At 46.3% G+C, this 26,146-nt stretch overlaps 1 protein-coding gene across 1 annotated transcript in view; it reads left to right on the top strand.

The window, feature by feature from the left end:
- LOC311150242 (E3 ubiquitin-protein ligase UBR4-like) overlaps positions 1 to 26,146 on the top strand; it is a 147,352-nt gene that overhangs the window by 12,977 nt on the left and 108,229 nt on the right. Inside the window, exons 6-16 of the mRNA XM_084187618.1 lie at positions 55 to 305; positions 720 to 844; positions 1,112 to 1,236; positions 2,147 to 2,206; positions 4,418 to 4,608; positions 4,873 to 4,981; positions 6,197 to 6,334; positions 6,573 to 6,690; positions 11,707 to 11,894; positions 18,069 to 18,225; positions 18,327 to 18,412. Coding sequence (XP_084043744.1) covers positions 55 to 305; positions 720 to 844; positions 1,112 to 1,236; positions 2,147 to 2,206; positions 4,418 to 4,608; positions 4,873 to 4,981; positions 6,197 to 6,334; positions 6,573 to 6,690; positions 11,707 to 11,894; positions 18,069 to 18,225; positions 18,327 to 18,412 — 1,548 coding nt within the window. The remainder of the gene's footprint in view (positions 1 to 54; positions 306 to 719; positions 845 to 1,111; positions 1,237 to 2,146; positions 2,207 to 4,417; positions 4,609 to 4,872; positions 4,982 to 6,196; positions 6,335 to 6,572; positions 6,691 to 11,706; positions 11,895 to 18,068; positions 18,226 to 18,326; positions 18,413 to 26,146) is intronic.

Below are 26,146 nucleotides of genomic sequence, written 5' to 3' on the forward strand. Positions count from 1 at the left end.
CCTGTTAGCCGAAAACAGATTTTTCTACGGGTTTCTTGATATTTACTCTTTCAGGCGGAGAGTGAGCGTGACGACCAGACGACGACGGCGACAGACCAGACCTTCCAGGCCAAAATGAAGAATGCCTTCGTGTCCCAGAACGTGTCCAGTCTCCAGGAGCTGGGCGGGTCAGAGAAGTTGCTGCGTGTGTGCCTCAACCTCCCTTACTTCCTGCGCTATATCAACCGGTTCCAGGACGCCGTCTCAGCCAACTCCTTCTTCATCATGCCCGCCACCGTCGGCGACGCAACCGCAGTCCGCAACGGGTGGGTTTGTGTGTCTGTGACAGATTTCTCCCAAGATTGTGTTGTTGTCACGTCAGAGTTCGGTTCCTAGCACTGGAGTCCTAGCACTGGAGTACAACCACTACTGCTCAATGATTTTGCCTCTGTAGCAGCATACTATTGGATGAGTGATTGTTGTTGTGATGGGAACATTTTAATTCGAGTCAATTATCTCTTCTGGTCGCAGTTGCACCGAATTTGTTGATGTAATCACGCTCTTGAGTTGGTGCCTGCGTTGGTCATATAGCTACTGAGGGGAATATTGTGACGTGCACAGTCTCACACTCAGTCTTTTGCCCTTGCATCATCACTATTTTACTTTTGCCCTGTCATGCTATGTTCTTCATGCATCATCACTATTTTAGGCCTAACTCCGCTTTATTCTCTTCCCGTCAGGTTCCACTCCCTGGTGATAGATGTAACCATGGCCCTGGACACCCTGTCCCTGCCCGTCCTGGAGCCCCTGACCCCTGGGAGACTGCTGGACATGACTGTCCTGGCCCTCAGCTGTCTCTACGCCGGTACGTGATGGGTTCAGTTGTGGGTTCCGTTCCCAGTTTGGCCACGTATAGTAGCGTACTGTCCCCTTTAATGGCAGAGTCAAAAGTCGACTTTTCAAGCGGTTAAACAATGTACTTCTGACTGAGCTTACCCTATGATTTTGTACAATTATTCTAGTCTGTAAATCATTGATTTTAGTGGAAATATGTTTTATTTTGGTTTCAAGTTTCCCTGTTGCCTCTAATCTTGGGGTTAACTGTAGGTTAACTCCTCCTCCTCTCCTCCAGGCGTGAGCGTTGCCACGTGCATGGCCATCCTGCAGGTTGGCAGCGGTCTGCAGCTCCGCACAGCCTCCACCGGCACCAAAGAGGAGGACTATGAAAATGACGCTGCTACCATCGTACAGAAATGTGTAAGTAACACCGATATTGTACCTAGTCGTTAGGGTGCACCAGTTGTGTATATAATACTCTGTATTGTACTGACGCTCTAGTGCTTGTATCGATTTTATCAGGAAAATTTTTATTTATTAATATAGAGAGGAAAATGTTCTCAGTAATCTGATCAGGTAGCGAAAAATGACATCAGTTCACCCCTTCCAGCTAATCTTTTAGAATCAGAAGGTAACAAAACATATTCTATTAACAGGTACATTTTGGCTGCTTTTGGTTTGCAAAACCTTTGATTGCTCTCTCTGTCTCTCTCTCTCTCTCTCTCTTTTTTTCTTTTCTCTCGCTCTCTCTCTCTTTCTCTCTCTGTCTCTCTCTCTCTCTCTCTTTCCTCTCTCTCTGTCTCTCTGTCTCTCTGTCTCTCTGTCTCTCTGTCTCTCTGTCTCTCTGTCTCTCTGTCTCTCTGTCTCTCTGTCTCTCTGTCTCTCTGTCTCTCTGTCTCTCTGTCTCTCTGTCTCTCTCTCTCTGTCTCTCTGTCTCTCTCTCTCTGTCTCTCTGTCTCTCTCTGTCTCTCTCTGTCTCTCTGTCTCTCTGTCTCTCTGTCTCTCTGTCTCTCTCTCTCTGTCTCTCTCTCTCTCTCTCTCTCTCTCTCTCTCTCTCTCTGTCTCTCTGTCTCTCTCTGTCTCTCTCTGTCTCTCTCTGTCTCTCTCTGTCTCTCTCTGTCTCTCTCTCTCTCTGTCTCTCTGTCTCTCTGTCTCTCTCTCTCTGTCTCTCTCTGTCTGTCTCTCTGTCTGTCTCTCTGTCTCTCTCTCTGTCTCTCTCTCTGTCTCTCTCTCTGTCTCTCTCTCTGTCTCTCTCTCTGTCTCTCTCTCTGTCTCTCTCTCTCTCTCTCTCTCTCTCTCTCTCTCTGTCTCTGTCTCTCTCTCTCTCCAGCTGGACATCTATGAATTGATCGGCCAGGCCATCTGCAGCTCCCGCAGAGCTGGAGGAGAGGTGACTAGTGGATCAACCCTGTCCTCATCTGTGTAGCTAGATACTGTACCTGCAGTCTGATGGGTGTAGTCCTAACTAGGGTTTCACCAATGTGCCATCCCGAGAATAAATCACTTATCTCCCGGGTAACCCAGTGTTTCATGGCAAAACCGGAAGTGTCATTCTAAAGCATATACATTCGCTACATGAACAAAAGTATGTGGACACTCCTTCAAATTAGTGGATTCGGCTATTTCAGCCACACCCCGTTGCTGACAGGTGTATAAAATCGAGCACACAGCCATGCAATCTCCATAGACAAACATTGGCAGTAGAATGGCTCAGTGTCTTTCAACGTGGCACCCTCATAGGATGCCACCTTTCCAACACGTCAGTTCATCAAATTTCTTCCCTGCTAGAGCTGCCCCGGTCAACTGTAAGTGCTGTTATTGTGAAGTGGAAACGTCTAAGAGCAACACCGGCTCAGCCGCGAAGTGGTAGGCCACACAAGCTCACAGAACGAGACCGCCGAGTGCTGAAGCGCGTAGCGCGTAAAAAGAGTCTGTTGCAACACTACAAACTGCCTCTGGAAGCAACGTCAGCACAAGAACTGTTCATCGGGAGCTTCATGAAATGGGTTTCCATGGCCGAGCAGCTGCGCACAAGCCTAAGATCACCATGCGCAATGCCAAGCGTCGGCTGGAGTGGTGTAACGTTCGCCGCCATTGGACTCTGGAGCAGTGGAAACGCGTTCTCTGGAGTGATGAATCACGCTTCACTATCTGGCAGTCCTACAGATGAGTCTGGGTTTGGCCGATGCCAGGAGAACGCTACCTGCCCCAATGCATAGTGCCAACTGTAAAGTTTGGTGGAGGAGGAATAATGGTCTGGGGCTGTTTTTCATGGTTTGGACTAGGCCCCTTAGTTCCAGTGAAGGGAAATCTTAATGTGACAACATACAATGACATTCTAGATGGTTCTGTGCTTCCAACTTTGTGGCAACAGTTTGGTTGAAGGCCCTTTCCTGTTTCAGCATGACAATGCCCCCGTGCACAAAGCAAGGTCCATACAGAAATGGTTTGTTGAGATGGGTGTGGAAGAACTTGACTGGCCTGCACAGAGCCCTGACCTCAACCCCCATCGAACACCTTTGGGATGAATTGGAAGGCCGACTGCGAGCCAGGCCTAATCGCCCGACATCAGTGCCCGACCTCACTAATGCTCTTGTGGCTGAATGGAAGCAAGTCCCTGCAGCAATGTTCCAACATCTAGTGGAAAGCCTTCCCAGAAGAGTGGAGGCTGTTATAGCAGCAAAGGGGGGGACCAACTCCATATTAATGCCCATGATTTTGGAATGAGATGTTCAAGAGCAGGTGTCCACATACTTTTGGTCATGTAGTGTATGTGGTTGTTTAGGGTAATTATGATATGTGGTTGTTTAGGGTAGTTATGATATGTGGTTGTTTAGGGTAGTTATGATATGTGGTTGTTTAGGGTAGTTATGATATGTGGTTGTTTAGGGTAGTTATGATATGTGGTTGTTTAGGGTAGTTATGATATGTGGTTGTTTAGGGTAGTTATGATATGTGGTTGTTTAGGGTAGTTATGATATGTGGTTGTTTAGGGTAGTTATGATATGTGGTTGTTTAGGGTAGTTATGATATGTGGTTGTTTAGGGTAGTTATGATATGTGGTTGTTTAGGGTAGTTATGATATGTGGTTGTTTAGGGTAGTTATGATATGTGGTTGTTAAGGGTAGTTATGATATGTGGTTGTTTTAGGGTAGTTATGATATGTGGTTGTTTAGGGTAGTTATGATATGTGGTTGTTTAGGGTAAATTATGATATGTGGTTGTTTAGGGTAGTTATGATATGTGGTTGTTTAGGGTAGTTATGATATGTAGTTGTTTAGGGTAGTTATGATACGTGGTTGTTTAGGGAAGTTATGATATGTGGTTGTTTAGGGTAGTTATGATATGTGGTTGTTTAGGGTAGTTATGATATGTGGTTGTTTAGGGTAGTTATGATATGTGGTTGTTTAGGGTAGTTATGATATGTGGTTGTTTAGGGTAGTTATGATATGTGGTTGTTTAGGGTAGTTATGATATGTGGTTGTTTAGGGTAGTTATGATATGTGGTTGTTTTTAGAGTAGTTAAATGCACTGATTGTAAGTCTCTGAAGAGGAGCGTCTGCTAAATCCTTAAAACATAGTTGTGAAATGTGTCCTCCAGCAATACCAGAACTTCCAGCTGCTGGGAGCGTGGTGTCTGCTGAACAGCTTGTACCTGATCGTCAACCTGACTCCCACAGCCCTGGCTGACAAGGGCAAGGAGAAGGACCCTCTGGCCGCCCTCAGGGTCCGAGACATCGGCAACCGCGCCAAGGACGGAGCCGGGTCCCCTAAACTGGGCCCTGCCAAAGGGTGGGTAGCTACCCGCCGAATACATTTTCACCGTTATTATGCTGTTTGTTTGTAGGCTTGTAGTTTGTGAATCTGGGGGGGAGGGGGGCAGGGCAGGGGCAGGCTTTCGCAGAGGGGTTAAGACAATCTTCCTGATTCCTTTAGTTCAGATTTGAATACTTCCTCCCCCATAATCAAATCAACATTTGGTTCTGGTTTTCTGAGGTTAATATTTATCCAAAAGAGAAACAAACTTTAATTAATTTCTCTATTCTCTCCTCTCAGACACCAAGGCTTTGGTGTCCTGTCGGTGATCCTGGCTAACCACGCCATCAAGCTGCTCACCTCCCTGTTCCAAGACCTGCAAGTGGAGGCTCTGCACCGGGTCAGTGCAGTAAGTAACAAACCCAGCCACCCGCCTCAGTCCTCACACTGCTTTAAGGGCACACGCCTCAGTCCTCACACTGCTTTAGGGGCACGCGCCTCAGTCCTCACACTGCTTTAGGGGCACACGCCTCAGTCCTCACACTGCTTTAGGGGCACACGCCTCAGTCCTCACACTGCTTTAGGGGCACACGCCTCAGTCCTCACACTGCTTTAGGGGCACGCGCCTCAGTCCTCACTGCTTTAGGGGCACACGCCTCAGTCCTCACACTGCTTTAGGGGCACACGCCTCAGTCCTCACACTGCTTTAGGGGCACACGCCTCAGTCCTCACACTGCTTTAGGGGCACACGCCTCAGTCCTCACACTGCTTTAGGGGCACCCGCCTCAGTCCTCACACTGCTTTAGGGGCACACGCCTCAGTCCTCACACTGCTTTAGGGGCACGCGCCTCAGTCCTCACACTGCTTTAGGGGCACACGCCTCAGTCCTCACACTGCTTTAGGGGCACACGCCTCAGTCCTCACACTGCTTTAGGGGCACACGCCTCAGTCCTCACACTGCTTTAGGGGCACGCGCCTCAGTCCTCACACTGCTTTAGGGGCACACGCCTCAGTCCTCACACTGCTTTAGGGGCACACGCCTCAGTCCTCACACTGCTTTAGGGGCACACGCCTCAGTCCTCACACTGCTTTAGGGGGCACACGCCTCAGTCCTCACACTGCTTTAGGGGCACACGCCTCAGTCCTCACACTGCTTTAGGGGCACACGCCTCAGTCCTCACACTGCTTTAGGGGCACACGCCTCAGTCCTCACACTGCTTTAGGGGGCACACGCCTCAGTCCTCACACTGCTTTAGGGGCACACGCCTCAGTCCTCACACTGCTTTAGGGGCACACGCCTCAGTCCTCACACTGCTTTAGGGGGCACACGCCTCAGTCCTCACACTGCTTTAGGGGCACACGCCTCAGTCCTCACACTGCTTTAGGGGCACACGCCTCAGTCCTCACACTGCTTTAGGGGCACACGCCTCAGTCCTCACACTGCTTTAGGGGCACACAAGTGTAAATCTCTAGTACTTTCTATTGAAAACACATCACACTTTTTAGACAAGCTCTTTCTTATGCATATGATAGATTCATCAATTAAATCCAGTTTTCATATTGTGCTAAGTTTATTCCTGTGTGAAAGACCCAGTGAAGCTCCAGTCTCTCACTCTCTCCCCAGGGTTGGGCCAGTGACGGGCCCCCAGCAGAGCTCAACATCATGGCCCAGAGCACCTCCACCCAGAGGGTTCAGAGACTCCTAGACTCTGTTCCCCTTACCAACCTGCTGTTCAACCTGCTCTCCACCTCATACAAGAAGGTACTTACCAAAACTGTTTTAAAATGATATATATACGTTTATTATATTTTATTGATCAGATCAGAGAAAATAGAGAGGGGTCAAAGGGCAGTCGTCCAGATTCAATAACATAGACTGCAGCATTATTGCCAGACCAACTGTTTTTACTACTGTATGGTCTCAGTTGGTCAAAAAAACTTGTAGTAGGCCTGTATTGACTGTTGTTACCCCCCCCCCCCCCCCACCCTCTTCCTCCCAGGCCTGTGTCCTGCAGCGCCAGAGGAAAGGCTCTGTCAGCAGTGACGCCAGTGCCTCCACAGACTCCAACACCTACTATGAAGACGACTTCAGCAGCACAGAGGAGGACAGCAGCCAAGGTACTTGTCTCGCTGCCTCTGTGTCTCTCTGTCTCTCTGTCTCGCTGCCTCTGTGTCTCTCTGTCTCTCTCAATTCAATTCAATTTGCTTTATTGGCATGACATAACAATGTACATATTGCCAAAGCATACTTTGGAGATTAAGTGATACATTTACAATATTAACATAATAAAAATAATAATAATCAATATTGTCAACGGGACAACAGTAACAACAATAATCAAGGGTCAAAATAACCATACATTGAACAATAACAATAACAGTGGCATAGAGGACATGTGAAGTTTGGTTGGTCTGTCAGACACTGTCCCTCATCTTATGGCAGGCAGCAATGTAGCGCGCTGCCAACCCACAGCTCTCTGCGTCCTCCCCCAACAGGACAGGCAGCCTATCCTGCCAACCCACAGCTCTCTGCGTCCTCCCCCAACAGGACAGGCAGCCTATCCTGCCAACCCACAGCTCTCTGCGTCCTCCCCCAACAGGACGGGTAGCCTACGTCCTCCCCCAACAGGACAGGCAGCCTATTCTCATCAGAGAGGTCTTTCAAATTTGAGGAAATGACACTCTAATTGTTTTATATTTTTTAAATGTTGTCAGGAAATGCAGCTCTGTCTCGAGTTCTGCTGTGGTGCAGTGGTTGCACAGCCTTTCCTCTACAGGGAGCCAGGTTTTCCTGTGTCTAACCTTCTCAATTACAAGGCTGTGCTCACTGAGCCTGTACTTTGTCAAGGTTTTTCTAAGGATTTGATCAGTAACCATGGTCAAATAGTTTGCCATGGAGTACTGTCGATTTTGCCCCAGAACCAGCTGGACGAGGGGACTATTTTCTTTGCTCAGCTCTCTCTCTGTCTCTCTCTCTGTCTCTGTCTCTCTCGGTCTATCTCTTTCTGTGTCTCTCTCTCTCTGTCTCTCTGTCTCTGTCTGTCTCCCTCTGTCTGTCTGTCTGTCTCGGTCTCTCTCTCTGTGTCTCTCTCTCTCTCTCTCTCTCTCTGTCTCTCTCTCTCTCTGTCTCTCTCTGTCTGTCTGTCTCTGTCTGTCTCTCTCTGTCTCCCTCTGTCTCTCTGTCTCTGTCTCTCTGTCTGTCTCTCTGTGTCTGTCTCTCTCTGTCTCTGTCTGTCTCCCTCTGTCTCTCTGTGTCTGTCTGTCTGTCTCTCTCTCTTTGTCTGTGTTCCATTATTTCTCTCCTCTCTGCATTACTTCACTTCTCATCTCCTATCACGAGGGCTGTGAGAGCTAGCTTTCTGTCCCTCAGGCCACACCATAGTTCCCACTTCACAGTCTTGGTTCATTTGCTTTCTTTATTGCATCACAATAAAGTTCGATTTTGAACTGTGGCAGCACCACCCAAGCGTGTAGTAGAAGCACCCAGAGCAATAGATATACAGAGTTCTGCAAGAGATCTAGAATTTTAATGGGTTTTATGTTGGCATCAAAAGTTCTCGGGCAATTAGGGCTGACCCCAATTAGTCTACTGGTCGATTGTTTGGTCGATAGGCTGTTGCTCGACCGAGATAGTTTTTAGTCGAGCTGTAGCAAATATTAATTTTTTTTATGGAACATGAGACACCTGTCTGATTCGCGCCCGTCTCAGGGAACTAATCCACTGCGGAGGCTAAGACTAATCCACTGCGGAGGCTAAGACTAATCCACTGCGGAGGCTAAGACTAATCCACTGCGGAGGCTAAGACTAATCCACTGCGGAGGCTGAGACTAATTCACTGCGGAGGCTAAGTCTAATCCACTGCGGAGGCTGAGACTAATCCACTGCGGAGGCTGAGACTAATCCACTGCGCAGGCTGAGACTAATCCACTGCGGAGGCTGAGACTAATCCACTGCGCAGGCTGAGACTAATCCACTGCGGAGGCTGAGACTAATCCACTGCGGAGGCTAAGACTAATCCACTGCGGAGGCTAAGACTAATCCACTGCGGAGGCTAAGACTAATCCACTGCGGAGGCTAAGACTAATCCACTGCGGAGGCTAAGACTAATTCACTGCGGAGGCTAAGACTAATCCACTGCGGAGGCTAAGACTAATCCACTGCGGAGGCTAAGTCTAATCCACTGCGGAGGCTAAGACTAATCCACTGCGGAGGCTAAGACTAATCCACTGCGGAGGCTAAGATTAATCCACTGCGGAGGCTAAGACTAATCCACTGCGGAGGCTAAGACTAATCCACTGCGGAGGCTAAGACTAATCCACTGCGGAGGCTAAGACTAATCCACTGCGGAGGCTAAGACTAATCCACTGCGGAGGCTAAGACTAATCCACTGCGGAGGCTAAGTCTAATCCACTGCGGAGGCTAAGACTAATCCACTGCGGAGGCTAAGACTAATCCACTGCGGAGGCTAAGACTAATCCACTGCGGAGGCTAAGACTAATCCACTACGGAGGCTAAGACTAATCCACTGCGGAGGCTAAGACTAATCCACTGCGGAGGCTAAGATTAATCCACTGCGGAGGCTAAAACTAATCCACTGCGGAGGCTAAGTCTAATCCACTGCGGAGGCTGAGACTAATCCACTGCGGAGGCTAAGACTAATCCACTGCGGAGGCTGAAACTAATCCACTGCGGAGGCTGAAACTAATCCACTGCCGAGGCTAAAACTAATCCACTGCGGAGGCTAAGACTAATCCACTGCCGAGGCCTCGAGGATGGCACAGTCCAAGAAGGGGAGTGTGTCTAAGATGTGTAATGCACGTCTCTCTCACCAATTTGTGCACATTCATTGTTTCATAACTTAATTGTGTGACTTGTTTGCATTTGATTGTTAATGTGTGTCAATTCCCCATGACCTTATCTAAAATGGATTAAATAAAAATACAACATCTATATCAATCAATACCCCATAATGACACAGCAAAAACAGGTTTTTAGAAAATGTAAGCAAATATATTCAAAATAAAAAAAGATACCTTATTTACATAAGTATTCAGACCCTTTTCTATGATAATTGAAATTTCGCTCCAGTGCATCCTGTTTCCATTGATCATCCTTGAGATGTTTCTACAACTTCTACTACTTGTGGTCAATTCAATTGATTGGACATGATTTGGAAAGGCACACACCTGTCTATATAAGGTCCCACAGTTGACAGTGGATGTCGAAGCAAAAACCAAGCCATGAGGTCGAAGGAATTGTCCGTAGAGCTCCGAGACAGGATTGTGTCGAGGCACAGATCTGGGGAAGGGTACCAAAACATTTCTGCTGCATTAAAGCGCCCCAAGAACACAGTGGCCTCCATCATTCTTACATTATAGAAGTTTGGAACCACCAAGACTCTTCCTAGAGCTGGCCGCCCGGCCAAACTGAGCAATCGGGGGAGAAGGGCCTTGGTCAGGGAGGTGACCAAGAACCCGATGGTCACTCTGACAGAGCTCCAGAGTTCCTCTTTGGAGATGGGAGAACCTTCCAGAAGGACAACCATCTCTGTAGCACTCCATCAATCAGTTCTTTATGGTAGAGTGTCCAGACGGAAGCCGCTCCTCAGTAAAAGGCACATGAAAGCCCGCTTGGAGTTTGCCAAAAGGCACCTAAAGACTCTCAGACCATGAGAAACAAGATTCTCTGGTCTGATGAAACCAAGATTGAACTCTTTGGCCTGAATGCCAAGCGTCACATCTGGAGGAAACCCTACGGTGAAGCATGGTGGTGGCAGCATCATGCTGTGGGGATGTTTTTCAGCGGCAGGGACTGGGAGTCTAGTCAGGATCGAGGGAAAGATGGACAGAGCAAAGTACAGAGATCTTAGATGAAAACCTGCTCCAGAGCGCTCAGACTCGGGCGAAGGTTCATCTTTCAACAGAATAACAACCCTAAGCTAACAGCCAAGACAACGCAGGAGTGGCTTCGCTATAAGTCTCTGAATGTCCTTGAGTGGCCCAGCCAGAGCCCGGACTTGAACCCGATCGAACATCTCTGGAGAGACCTGAAAATAGCTGTGCAGCGACGCTCCCCATCCAACCTGACAGAGCTTGAGAGGATCTGAAGAGAAGAATGGGAGAAACTCCCCATGTACAGGTGTGCCAAGCTTGTTGCGTCATACCCAAGAAGACTCGAGGCTGTAATCGCTGCCAAAGGTGTTTCAACAAAGGGTAAAGGGTCTTTAAAACGTAGGTAAATTTGATATTTCCGTTTTTTTTGTTTTAATACATTTGCAAAAATGTCTTATCCTGTTTTTGCTTTGTCGTTATTGGGTATCGTGTGTAGATTGAGATAAAACCCCCAATTTAATCAATTTTCGAATAAGGCTGTAACGTAACAAAATGTGGATCTGATAGTATTTCTGATTGGCTTAACGCACCACCACTAATGAGCTGTGGTGCTTCTCAAAGTAATGTTCACCTCAAACAGAAAGCAAACAGTCTGTTTTTACATCCATTGAGAATGACAATAGTTCCTCAATGTGTTTGTAAAATCTTTCCAGCTCTTTCCCTTTCGATAACCACTCAGCGTGAAAGGGAAAAATGTCATGCTCTGATCCAGTGGAAACGTCATAAAATAGGCCTCCCAGATTACTACTTATCCCTTGATCAAATAGCCTACAGCTGTGTCTGTCCCGAGCTCACTGGCGCAGGAAACTCTGAAGGCCCAGAATATTTTATACAATGTTGCAAGTTTGCTAGTGCATGCTTCAGACTTGACCCAAGTTAATAGTTGATATAATGTTTATTTTTGCAGACAGGCCATGCGTAGCCAATGTGATTAATAGGATATTTATTTTTATCCGGATATTTTCTACCTGCAGGTGGCAATGTTTTTATTTGATAGTCGCGCAGAAGGGAATGTAACATTGCAGATTAAGTTCTGAATGACAATTTCATGTGTACACCGTCTAAAGACCTGCATCACTATACTGAGAGCTTTGCCATTTCTAAAAGGCAAAATGAGAGAGTTGCCCTAGGACGTGGTTATAGATGCCATAGGATGATGGCAGTGCTTTGGATAGATGGCATGCTAAACCCTGAGACATGACCTTCTATGTAACATCTTGTGTCCTACCCGTCCTATTCCAGATGACGACAGCGAGCCCATTTTGGGCCTGTGGTTCGAGGAGACCATCTCCCCCACTAAAGAAAAGGTGGCCCCACCACCACCTCCCCCACCCCCGCCCCTGGAGACCTCTCCCAGACTGAAGAGCCCCTCCAAGCAGAACGCTGGAGAGAACGGGAACATCCTGGCCGGACGCAAGGACCCCGAGCTGGTGAGGCATTGTGGTGTTATGTCACACATGGACTTGAAAATTAAACAATATGTAGGTAACGGCTGTGGTCCGATTCTGTACACTTCTTCCAAAGTGTCCGCTGGTAACATTCCTTCATAGTTTTAAAAAGAATGGACTGGTGGAAGGAATATAGTGGGAAATCCCTCCTTGCCACCAATCCAATGCATGAAGGGGAGTGAAAGAGTGCAAACTTCTGGGTGAAGGGTAGATAATTGGAATGCAACCAATGTATTTTGTAATGTAAACTATGCACCTTGCCGGTATCAACCTATATACACTGAGTGTACAAAACATTAGGAACACCTTCCTAATATTGAGTTGCACCCCCCCCCCCTTTGCCCTCAGAACAGCCTCAATTCGTCGGGGCATGTCGAAAGCCTTTCACAGGGATGTTGACTCCAATGCGTCCCACAGTTGTGTCAAGTTTGCTGGTCTTTTGGGTGGTGGACCCCAGGCTGTGTCATTACAGGCCGTGACCGGGAGTCCCATAGGGCAACGCACAATTGGCCCAGTGTCGTCCGGGTTAGGGGAGGGTTTGGCCGGGGGGGGGGGCTTTACTTGGCTCATCGCACTCTAGCGACTCCTTGTGGCGGGCCGGGAGCCTGCAGGTTGACCTCGGTTATCAGTTGAGCGGTGCTTCCTCCGACACATTGGTGCGGCTGGCTTCCTGGTTAGGCGGGCGGGTGTTAAGAAGCGTGGTTTGGCGGATCATGTTTCGGAGGACGCATGACTCGACCTTCGCCTCTCCCGAGCCCGTTGGGGAGTTGCTGCGATGAGAGAAGATCGTAATCACGAAATTGGGGAGAAAAAGGGGGGTAAAAAACACAATGATATATACTACCAGTCATTCACCTACTCATTCAAGGGTTTTTCTTTATTTTTACTATTTTTTTTTACATTGTAGAATAATAGTGAAGACATCAAAACTATGAAATAACACATATGGAATCATGTAGTAACCAAATTTTTAGATTTGAGATTCTTCAAAGTAGCCACCCTTTGACTTGATGACAGCTTTGCACACTCTTGGCATTCTCTCAACCAGCTTCATGAGGTAGTCACCTGGAATGCATTTCAATTAACAGGTGTGCCTTCTTAAAAGTTAATGTGTGGAATTTCTTTCCTCCTTAATACGTTTTAGCCAATCAGTTTGTATTTGTATTTATTATGGATCCCCATTAGCTGCTGCAAAATTAAGGCAGTTCATACAATTTTAAAAACATTACAATACATTCACAGATTTCACAACAACACTGTGTGCCCTCAGGCCCCTATGTTAGTTGCTTCACAGTCCACGCTGTTCCATAAGGTGTTTTTTTAATATATATTTTTTTAAATCAAATTTTACTACCTGCATCAGTTACTTGATGTGGAATAGAGTTCCATGTAGTCATGGCTCTATGTAGTACTGTGCGCCTCCCATAGTCTGTTCTGGATTTAGGGACTGTGAAGAGACCTCTGGTGGCATGTCTTGTGGGGTATGCATGGATGTCCGAGCTGTGTGCCAGTAGTTCAAACAGACAGCTCGGTGCACCCAACATGTCAACGCCTCTCATAAACACAAGTAGTGATGAAGTCGATCTCTCCTCCACTTTGATCCAGGAGAGATCGACATGCATATTATTAATATTAGCTCTCTGTGTACATCCAAGGGCCAGCCGTGCTGCCCTGTTCTGAGCCAATTGCAATTTTCCTAAGTCCTTTTTTGTGGCACCTGACCACACTACTGAACAGAAGTCTAGGTGTGACAAAACTAGGGCCTGTAGGACCTGCCTTGTTGATAGTGCTGTTAAGAAGGTAGAGCAGGGCTTTATTATGGACATACTTCCCCCCCCCCCCCCCATCTTAGCTACTGTTGTATACATTTTTTCTAATAGTTTACTAAGGGTTGGTAACATGCTATTTGAGCCAGTAAAGGGGGCTTTACTATTTTTAGGTAGCGGAATGACTTTTGCTTCCCTCCAAGCCTGAGGGCACACCCATTCTAGTAGGCTTAAATTGAAAATATGGCAAATAGGAGTGGCAATATCGTCCTCTATTATCATCAGTAATTTTCCATCCAAGTTGTCAGACCCCGGTGGCATGTCATTGTTGATAGACAACAATCATTTTTTTCACCTCTTCCACTCTCACTTTTATTGAATTCAAAATTACAATGCTTGTCTTTCATAATTTGGTCAGATATACTTGGATGTGTAGTGTCAGCAGTTGTTGCTGGCATGTCATGCCTAAGTTGGAAAAATTACTTGTGTCATGCACAAAGTAGATGTCCTAACCGACTTGCCAAAACTATAGTTTGTTAACAAGAAATTTGTGGAGTGGTTGAAAAACGAGTTTTAATGACTCCAACCTTTAGTGTATGTAAACATCAGACTTCAACTGTACATTATCAATCATTTCACACATGTTATCCAGATACTGACTGTTAGCACTTGGTGGTCTATAGCAGCTTCCCACCAGAATGGGCTTTAGGTGAGGCAGATGAACCTGTAGCCATATTACTTCGAGAGTATTTAACATGAGGTCCTCTCTAATCTTCACAGGAATGTGGTTCTGAATATAAACAGCAACACCTCCACCATTGGCATTTCTAACTTTTCTGTAAATGTTATAACCTTGTATTGCTACCACTGTATCATCAAAGGTATTATCTAAGTGAGTTTCAGAGATAGTCAGAATATGAGTGTCATCTGTTACTAGCAAATTATTGATTTCATGAACCTTGTTTCTTAAGCTACATATGTTAACGTGGGCTATTTTGAGCACTTTTCTTCTGGGATGCTTACTTGTTTTTATTGCTTTACTGGGAAGATTAGCAGCAGTAGATGTGGTCATGTTCTTTATGTTAGTGCAAGGTGAGCTGCACACAGTGTCCTTCCTCAGGCACACCGGCTCAGTGCTAACAGTATAAATCTGGTTCTTAGGCACATGATTACTGCATACAATAGCTGTAGGATCAGCAGAGGCATTCAGGGCAGTTAGAGGGACATAAATTAGGTTACTTATATTGTGTCTACCGATGCCCCTGGTGTAATATACATTTGCTGAAGCATTTTGACAACTCTGCGTCACAATGGTAGGGATTAGCTGAGCTGGGCTTGGGTCAATGCTAAGTCATTGTCTCAACGCAGCCTTATAATGTTGTGAAAAGATCCAGGAACCCAAATGAGTTGTGACAAGGTATACAGAAGATAGCCCTATTTGGTAAAAGACCAAGTCCATATTATGGCAAGAACAGCTCAAATAAGCAAAGCGAAACGACAGTCCATCATTACTTTAAGACATGAAGGTCAGTCAATCTGGAAAATTTCAAGAACTTTGAAAGTTTCTTCATGTGCAGTTGCAAAAACTATCAAGCGCTATGATGAAACTGGCTCTCATGAGGACTGCCACAGGAATGGAAGACCCAGAGTTACCTGTGCTGCAGAGGATAAGTTCATTAGAGTTATCAGCCTCAGAAATTGCAGCCCAAATAAGTGCTTCACAGAGTTCAAGTAACAGACACATCTCAACATTAACTGTTCAGAGGAGACTGTGTGAATCAGGCCTTCATGGTCGAATTGCTGTAAAGAAACCACTACTAAAGGACACCAATAAGAAGAAAAGACTTGCTTGGGCCAAGAAACACAAGCAATGGACATTAGACCGGTGGAAATTTGTCCTTTTGGAGATTTTTGGTTCCAACTGCCATGGTTTTGTGAGACGCGGTGTGGGTGAACGGATGATCTCTGCATGTGTATTTCCCACCGTAAAGCATGGAGGAGGAGGTGTTATGGTGTGGGGGTACTTTGCTGGTGACACGGTCTGTGATTTATTTAGAATTCAAGACAAACTTAACCAGCATGGCTACCACACCATTCTGCAGCGATATACCATCCCGTCTGGTTTGGGGTTAGTGGGACTATGACCCAACACACCTCCAGGCTGTGTAAGGGCTATTTTACCAAGAAGGAGAGTGATGGAGTGCTGCATCAGATGACCTGGCCTCCACAATCACCCGACCTCAACCCAATTGAGATGGTTTGGGATGAGTCGGAACGCAGAGTGAAGGCAAAGCAGCCAACAAATGCTCAGCATATGTGGGAACTCCTTCAACACTGTTGGAAAAGCATTCCAGGTGAAGCTGGTTGAGAGAATGCCAAGAGTGTGCAAAGCTGTCATCAAGGCAAAGGGTGGCTATTTGAAGAATCTCAAATATAAAATATATTTTGATTTGTTTAACACTTTTTTGGTTACTACATGATTCCATATGTTATTTCATAGTTTTGATGTCTTCACTATTATTCTACAGTGTAGAAAATAGTAAAAATAAAGAAAAACCCTGGAATGAGTAGGTGTGTGTGTGTGTGTGTGTATGTATGTGTATATATATATATATATATATATATATACTGCTCAATGTAACTCCAAGTCAATAACACTTCTATGAAATCAAACTGTCCACTTAGGAAGCAACACTGATTGACAATACATTTCACATGCTGTTGTGCAAATGGAATAGACAACAGGTGGAAATTATAGGCAATTAGCAAGACACCCCCAATAAAGGACTGGTTTTGCAGGTGGTGACCACAGACCACTTCTCAGTTCCTATGCTTCCTGGCTGATGTTTTGGTCACTTTTGAATGCTGGCGGTGCTTTCACTCTAGTGGTAGCATGAGATGGAGTCTACAACCCACACAAGTGGCTCAGGTAGTGCAGCTCATCCAGGATGACTCAATGCAAGCTGTGGCAAGAAGGTTTGCTGTGTCTGTCAGTGTAGTGTCCAGAGCATGGAGGCGCTACCAGGAGACTCCAAATCCAGACCTCCATGGGTTGATAAATTTGATTTCCATTGATAATTTTTGCGTGATTTTTGTTGTCAGCACATTCAACTATGTAAAGAAAAAAAGTATTTAATAAGATTATTTCATTCATTCAGATCTAGGATGTGTTATTTTAATGTTCACTTTATTTTTTTGAGCAGTGTATATATTATTCTTTAACCTATGCCCTCCCCTTCATCTACACTGATTTGAATCGGATTTAACAGGTGACATCAATAAGGGATCACAGCATTTACCTGGATTCACCTGGTCAGTCTGCCATGTTCTTAATGTTTTGTACACTCAGTGTATTTTGTAAACTATGCACCGTGCCGGTATGGATCACTGATCCATTCTCTGCTGTGCTGTTTCTAATAGTTAATAATAATTGTAGTCAATGTTCTTTTGTTCTTCTGTTTTATATGTTACTCACCGGACAGCTTATTAGGTACACCACCCTGTTCACCAAAATGGATCGCACCTACAGACAGTCAGGTGGCCGTGGCTTGCTATATAAAGCAGGCAGACAGGCATCGAGGCATTCAGTTACTGTTCGATTGAATGTTATAATGGGCAAAACTAGTGACCTAAGCGACTTTGAGCGTGGTAAGATCGTCGGTGCCAGGCGCGCCGTATCTAGTATATCAGATATGTCCGCACTCCTCGGCTTTTCACGCACGACCGTGTCTCGGGTTTACCGAGAATAGTGCGACGAACAAAAAAACATCCAATCAGCGGCAGCCCTGAGAGCGGAAAAAGCTAGTTGATGAGAGAGGTCGAAGGAGAATGTCAAGGAGATTTGTGCACGCTAACAGCCGGGCCACAAACAGACAAATAACGGCGATAGCACAACAGTGGTGTGCAGAACGGCATCTCTGAACGCACAACTCGTCTATCCTTGTCACGGATGGGCTGTTGCAGAAGACGACCACACCGGGTTCCACACCTATCGGCTAAAACCAAGAAGAAGCGGCTCCAGTGGGCACTCGATGACCAACACTGGACAACCTGAGGAGTGGAAAAACACAGGCTGGAACATGACAGGGTTCAGTTTACTTGAGTGGCCTGGGGAGTCCCCGGACCTAGAGCATCTTTGGGATCAGATGGAATGGGCTGTTTGCAGCATGAATGTACCGCCGTCCAGTCTTCAGCAACCGCATGATGCCGTGGCGTCAGCATGGACCAACATCCCTTTTGGAATGTTTCCGACACCTTTTTCCAGAATGCCCGAAATAATAATTCCGGCTGTTCTGGAGACGGAAGGGGTCTGACCCGGTACCAGATGGGTGTACCTAACGAGGGTATGTTTAACTGATCTATTCCTGCGGCTGCCATGTTTCTGTTGCAGTTCCTGAGCCTGGCCTCCAGCATCCTGAACTTCATCACCACCTCCATGTTGAAGTCCAGGAATAACTTCATCAGGAACTACCTGTCAGTCTCCCTGACAGAACAACACATGGCCACGCTGGCCAGCATCATCAAGGACGTCGACAAAGACGTCAAAGGTCGGTTGGAATAAAAGACGGTGCTTATCATATTATTATTTTGATTTGCTATTGATATTTATTATTACTAGTAATAGGTCTAATGTCGTCCCCCTCCCCAGGTTCCTCAGATGAAGAGTTTGCCTCTGCTTTGTACCACTTCAACCACACCCTGGTGACGTCAGACCTGCCCTCTCCAGCCCTGCAGGTAGGCTATTAGGCTATTTAATGCTTTAACTTTATATTATTCAATCTCATATTACACTCCGTTCCAATTTCTGATAATATCCTGCACTTTTAATATGCTTAACAATGTGTTTGTGCATGTTACGCAGAATATAGGCTTTAGTTTACAGCACCTTTTTAAGGTAATACACACCTACCACGTGTCTTAGTAGCTGGTAATACACACCTACCACGTGTCTTAGTAGCTGGTAATACACACCTACCACGTGTCTTAGTAGCTGGTAATACACACCTACCACGTGTCTTAGTAGCTGGTAATACACACCTACCACGTGTCTTAGTAGCTGGTAATACACACCTACCACGTGTCTTAGTAGCTGGTAATACACACCTACCACGTGTCTTAGTAGCTGGTAATACACACCTACCACGTGTCTTAGTAGCTGGTAATACACACCTACCACGTGTCTTAGTAGCTGGTAACACACACCTACCACGTGTCTTAGTAGCTGGTAATACACACCTACCACGTGTCTTAGTAGCTGGTAATACACACCTACCACGTGTCTTAGTAGCTGGTAATACACACCTACCACGTGTCTTAGTAGCTGGTAATACACACACCTACCACGTGTCTTAGTAGCTGGTAATCTGAAGCTAATACCCTGTGAAAGTAACCACCTGTAATCTTTTGAATGGGTTTGATGATTACATCATTAAATTCATGAAAATGTGGTCATTTATGTTACACTACATGACCAAAGGTATGTGGACACCTGCTCGTCGAACATCTCATTCCAAAATCATGGGCATTAATATGGAGTTGGTCCCCCCTTTGCTGCTATAACAGCCTCCACTCTTCTGGAACGGCTTTCCACTAGATGTTGGAACATTGCTGCGGGGACTTTAGTGAGTATTAGTGAGGTCGTCACTGATGTTGGGCGATTAGGCCTGGCTCGCAGTCGGCGTTCCAATTCATCCCAAAGGTGTTCGATGGGGTTGAGGTCAGGGCTCTGTGCAGGCCAGTCAAGTTCTTCCACACCCATCTCAACAAACCATTTCTGTATGGACCTCACTTTGTGCACGGGGGCATTGTCATGCTGAAACAGAAAAGGGCCTTCGTCAAACTGTTGCCACAAAGTTGGAAGCACAGAATCGTCTAGAATGTCATTGTATGCTGTAGCGTTAAGATTTCCCTTCACTGGAACTAAGGGGCCTAGCCCGAACCATCAAAACAGCCCCAGACCATTATTCCTCCTCCACCAAACGTTATAGTTGGCACTATGCATTCTCCTGGCATCCGCCAAACCCAGATTTGTCCGTCGGATTAATCACTCCATAGAACGTGTTTCTACTGCTCCAGAGTCCAATGGCGTTTCCACTTCACAATAACAGAATATGGGTGGTCCTCTGTAGCTCAGCTGGTAGAGCACGGTGCTTGTAACGCCAAGGTAGTGGGTTCGATCCCCGGGACCACCCATACACAAAAATGTATGCACGCATGACTGTAAGTCGCTTTGGATAAAAGCGTCTGCTAAATGGCATATTATTATTATTATTATTATTATTATTATTATTATTATTATTATTATTTAACAGCACTTACAGTTGACCGGGGCAGCTCTAGCAGGGCAGAAATTTGACGAACTGACTTGTTGGAAATGTGGCATCCTATGACGGTGCCATGTTGAAAGACACTGAGCGCTTCAGTAAGGCCATTCTACTGCTAATGTTTGTCTATGGAGATTGCATCGCTGTGTGCTCGATTTTTTTTTTTATACACCTGTCAGCAATGGGTGTGGCTCAAATAGCCAAATCCACTAATTTGAAGGGGTGGCCCCATACTTTTGTATATACAGTGCATTCGTAAATTATTCAGACCCCTTCCCCTTTTCCACATTTTGATATGTTACAGCCTTATTCTAAAATTGATTAAACTATCTTCAGTCGTGGTCAAAAGTTTTGAGAATGACACAAATACACATTTTCACAAAGTCTGCTGCCTCAGTTTTGATGATGGCAATTTGCATATACTCCAGAATGTCATGAAGAGTGATCAGATGAATTGCAATTAATTGCAAAGTCCCTCTTTGCCATGAAAATGAACTTAATCCGGAAAAAACATTTCCACTGCATTTCAGCCCTGCCACAAAAGGACCAGCTGCCATCATGTCAGTGATTCTCTCGTTAACACAGGTGAGAGTGTTGACGAGGACATGGCTGGAGATCACTCTGTCATGCTGATTGAGATAGAATAACAGACTGGAAGCTTTAAAAGGAGGGTGGTGCTTGAAATCATTGTTCTTCCTCTGTTAACCATGTTTACCTGCAAGGAAACACGTGCCGTCATCATTGCTTTGCACAAAAAGGGTTAAAAGGCAAGGATATTGCTGCTAGTAAGATTGCACCTAAATCAACCATTTATCGGATCATCAAGAACTTCAAGGAGAGAGGTTAAATTGTTGTGACAAAGGCGTCAGGGCGCCCAAGAAAGTCCAGCAAGCGCCAGGACCGTCTCCTAAAGTTGATTCAGCTGCGGGATTGGGGCACCACCAGTGCAGAGCTTGCTCCGGATTGGCAGCAGGCAGGTGTGAGTGCATCTGCACGCACAGTGAGGCGAAGAGTTTTGGAGGATGGCCTGGTGTCAAGAAGGGCAGCAATGAAGCCACTTCTCTCCAGGAAAAACATCAGGGACAGACTGATATTCTGCAAAAGGTACAGGGATTGGACTGCTGAGGACTTGGGTAAAGTCATTTTCTCTGATGAATCCCCTTTCCGATTGTTTGTGGCATCCGGAAAACACCTTGTCCGGATGAAGACAAGGTGAGCGCTACCATCAGTCCTGTGTCATACCAACAGTAAAGCATCCTGAGACCATTCATGAGTGGGGTTGCTTCTCAGCCAAGGGAGTGGGCTCACTCACATTTCTGCCTAAGAACACAGCCATTAATAAAGAATGTTACCAACACATCCTCCGAGAGCAACTTCTCCCAACCATCCAAGAACAGTTTGGTAACGACCAATGCCTTTTCCAGCATGATGGAGCACCTTGCCATAAGGCAAAAGTGATAACTAAGTGGCTCGGAACAAAAACAACATTTTGGGTCCATGGCCAGGAAACTCCCCAGACCTTAATCCCATTGAGAACTTGTGGTCGATCCTCAAGATCGTGGATCTCGTCGGGTGGACGAACAAAAACCCACAAATTCTGACATTTTACATTTACGTCATTGAGCAGACGCTCTTATCCAGAGCGACTTACAAATTGGTGCATTCAACTTATGGTAGCCAGTGGGACAACCACTTTAAAAAATATATATATTATGGGGGGGTGGAAGGATTACTTTTATACTATTCCAGGTATTCCTTAAAGAGGTAGGGTTTCAAGTGTCTCCGGAAGGTGGTCAGTGACTCTGCTGTCCTGGCGTCGTGGGGGAGCTTGTTCCACCATTGGGGTGCCAGAGCAGCGAATAGCTTTGACTGGGCTGAGCGGGAACTGTGCTTCTGCAGAGGTAGGGGGGCTAGCAGGCCAGAGGTGGATGAACGTAGTGCCCTCGTTTGGGTGTAGGGTCTGATCAGAGCCTGAAGGTAAGGAGGTGCCGTTCCCCTCACAGCTCCGTAGGCAAGCACCATGGTCTTGTAGTAGATGCAAACCTCAACTGGAAGCCAGTGGAGTGTGTGGAGGAGCGGGGTGACATGAAAGAACTTGGGAAGGTTGAACACCAGACGGGCTGCAGCGTTCTGGATAAGTTGTAGGGGTTTAATGCCACAGGCAGGGAGCCCAGCCAACAGCGAGTTGCAGTAATCCAGAGGGGAGATGACAAGTGCCTGGATTAGGACCTGTGCCGCTTTCTGAGTGAGGTAGGGTCGTACTCTGCGAATGTTGTAGAGCATGAACCTGCAGGATCGGGTCACCGCTTTGATGTTAGCGGAGAACGACAGGGTGGTTTCCAGGGTCACGCCAAGGTTCTTTGCACTCTGGGAAGAGGACACAATGGAGTTGTCAACCGTGATGGCGAGATCATGGAGCGGGCAGTCCTTCCCCGGGAGGAAGAGCAGCTCCGTCTTGCTGAGGTTCAGCTTGAGGTGGTGATCCGACATCCACACTAATATGTCTGCCAGAGATGCGATTCGCCACCTGGTTATCAGAAGGGGGAAAGGAGAAAATGAATTGTGTGTCGTCTGCGTAGCAATGATAGGAGAGACCATGTGAGGATATGACAGAGCCAAGTGACTTGGTGTATAGAGAGAATAGGAGAGGGCCTAGAACTGAGCCCTGGGGGACACCAGTGGTGAGAGCACGTGGTGCGGAGACATATTCTCGCCACGCCACCTGGTAGGAGCGACCTGTCAGGTAGGATGCAATCCAAGAGTGAGCAGCGCCGGAGATGCCCAACTCGGAGAGGGTGGAGAGGAGGATCTGATAGTTCACAGTATCAAAGGCAGCAGACAGGTCTAGAAGGACAAGAGCAGAGGAGAGAGAGTTAGCTTTAGCAGTGTGGCGAGCCTCCGTGACACAGAGAAGAGCAGTCTCAGTTGAATGACCAGTCTTGAAAGCTGACTGGTTTGGATCAAGAAGGTCATTCTGAGAGAGATAGCAGGATAGTTGGCTAGAGACGGCACGCTCAAGAGTTTTGGAGAGAAAAGAAAGAAGGGATACTGGTCTGTAGTTGTCGACATCGGAGGGATCGAGTGTAGGTTTTTTGTGGAGGGGTGCAACTCTCGCTCTCTTGAAGACGGAAGGGACATGGCCAGCGGTCAAGGATGAGTTGATGAGCGAGGTGAGGTAAGGGAGAAGGTCTCCGGAAATGGTCTGGAGAAGAGAGGAGGGGATAGGGTCAAGCGGGCAGGTTGTGGGGCGGCCGGCCGTCACAAGTCGCAAGATTTCATCTGGAGAGAGCATTGATTATGCAAGAATGGGCTGCCATCAGTCAGAATGTGGCCCATAAGTTAATTGACAGCATGCCAGGGCGGATTGCAGAGGTCTTGAAAAAGAAGGGTCAACACTGCAAATATTGACTCTTTGCATAAACTTAATGTAATTGTCAATAAAAGCCTTTGACACTTATGGAATGCTTGTAATTATACTTCAGTATACCATAGTAACATCTGACAAAAATATCTCATAACACTGAAGCAGCGAACTTTGTGAAGACCAATACTTGTGTCATTCTCAAAACTTTTGACCACGACTGTACACACGATACCCCATAATGACAAAGCGAAAACAGGTTTTTAGAAATAAAAATCAGAAATCCCTTATTTAAATATTCAGACTCTTTGCTATGAAACTCGAAATTGAGTTCAGGTGCATCTTGTTTCCATTGATCATCCTTGATGTTTCTACAGCTTGATTTTAATCTACCTGTGGTAAATTCAGTTGATTGGACATGATTTTGGAAGGCACACACCTGTTTATATAAGGTCCCACAGTTGACAGTGCATGTCAGAGCAATAACCAAGCCATGAGGTCGAAGGAATTGTCCGTAGATCTCTGAGACAGGATTGTGTCGAGACACAGATATGGGGAAGGGTACCAAAATAATTCTGCAGCATTGGAGGTCCCCAAGAACACAGTGGCCTCCATCATTCTTAAGTGGAAGAAGTTTGGAACCACCAAGACTCTTTCCTAGAGCTGGCTGCCCAGCCAAACTGAGCAACCGGGGGAGAATGCCAAGCACTATCCCTACGGTGAAGCATGGTGGTGGCATCATCGTGCTGTGGGTACGTTTTTCAGCTGCAGGGACTGGGAGTCTAGTCAGGATCGAGGGAAAGATTAACGGAGCAAAGTACAGAGAGATCCTTGATGAAAACCTGCTCCAGAGCGCTCAGGACCTCAGACTGGGGCGAAGGTTCACCTTCCAACAGGACAACTGCCCTAAGCACACAGCCAAGACAATGCAGGAGTGGCTTCGGGACAAGTCTCTGAATGTCCTTGAGTGGCCCAGCCAGAGCCCGGACTTGAACCCGATCGAACATCTCTGGAGAGACCTGAAAATAGCTGTGTAGCAATGCTCCCCATCCAACCTGACAGAGCTTGAGAGGATCTGCAGAGAAGAATGGGAGAAACACCCTAAATACAAGTGTGCAAAGCTTGTAGCGTCATACCCAAGAAGACTCGAGGCTGTAATCGCTGCCAAAGGTGCTTCAACAAAGTACTGAGTAAAGGGTCTGAATACTTTTTAAATGTGATATTTCGGTTTTGTGTTTTTAATAAATTAACAAAAATGTCTAAACTCAGCAAAAAAAGAAACGTCCTCTCACTGTCAACTGCGTTTATTTTCAGCAAACTTAACGTGTAAATATTTGTGTGAACATAATAAGATTCAACAACTGAGACATAAACTGAACAATTTCCACAGACATGTGACTAACAGAAATGGAATAATGTGTCCCTGAACAAAGGGCGGGTCAAAATGAAAAGTAACAGTCAGTATCTGGTGTGGCCACCAGCTGCATTAAGTACTGCAGTGCATCTCCTCCTCATGGACTGCACCAGATTTGCCAGTTCTTGCTGTGAGATGTTACCCCACTCTTCCACCAAGGCACCTGCGAGTTCCCTGACCTTTCTGTGGGGACTGGCCCTAGCCCTCACCCTCCGATCCAACAGGTCCCAGATGTGCTCAATGGGATTGAGATCCGGGCTCTTCGCTGGCCATGGCAGAACACTGACATGGCCTTCTTGAGACTAGTTGAGTATCTGGAGCATCAGCAATTGTGGGATCGATTACAGGCTCAAAATGTCCAGAAACCAATAACATTCTGCCAGTCCTGTCTGGTCCAGGGACGGTGGGGTTGTGCCCATAGGCGACGTTGTTGCCGGTGATGTCTGGTGAGGACCTGCCTTACAACAGGCCTACAAGCCCTCAGTCCAGCCTCTCTCAGCCTATTGCGGACAGTCTGAGCACTGATGGAGGGATTGTGCGTTCCTGGTGTAACTCGGGCAGTTGTTGTTGCCATCCTGTACCTGTCCCGCAGGTGTTATGTTCGGATGTACCGATCCTGTGCAGGTGTTGTTACACGTGGTCTGCCACTGCGAGGACGATCAGCTGTCCGTCCTGTCTCCCTGTAGCGCTGTCTTAGGCGTCTCACAGTACGGACATTGCAATTTATTGCCCTGGCCACATCTGCAGTCCTCATGCCTCTTTGCAGCATGCCTAAGGCACGTTCACGCAGATGAGCAGGGACCCTGGGCATCTTTCTTTTGGTGTTTTTTCAGTCAGTAGAAAGTCCTCTTTAGTGTCCTAAGTTTTCATAACTGTGACCTTAATTGCTTACCGTCTGTAAGCTGTTAGTGTCTTAACGACCGTTCCACAGGTGCATGTTCATTAATTGTTTATGGTTCATTGAATAAGCATGGGAAACAGTGTTTAAACCCTTTACAATGAAGATCTGTGAAGTTATTTGGATTTTCACAAATTATCTTTGAAAGACAGGGTCCTGAAAAAGGGCAGTTTTCTTTTTTTTGCTGAGTTTACCTGTTTTTGCTTTGTCATTATGGGGTATTGTGTGTAGATTGATGAGGGGGAAAAACTAATTAATTAATTAATTAATTTTCGAATAAGGCTGTAACGTAACAAAATGTGGAAAAAGTCAAGGGTTTTGAATACTTTCCGAATGCACTGTATAGTGTATACCGGTATAAAGTTGTGTTTGTGGATTAATTTACCAGATGCCTTTTATGACGTTTCTGCCATCGTGAAACGTTTTTGCCCAATGAGTACCATTCAAGAAGCCTAGAAAAATCACAATTTAT

Source organism: Coregonus lavaretus, assembly GCF_964263955.1.
Source record: "Coregonus lavaretus genome assembly, chromosome: 22".
Taxonomy (NCBI): domain Eukaryota; kingdom Metazoa; phylum Chordata; class Actinopteri; order Salmoniformes; family Salmonidae; genus Coregonus; species Coregonus lavaretus.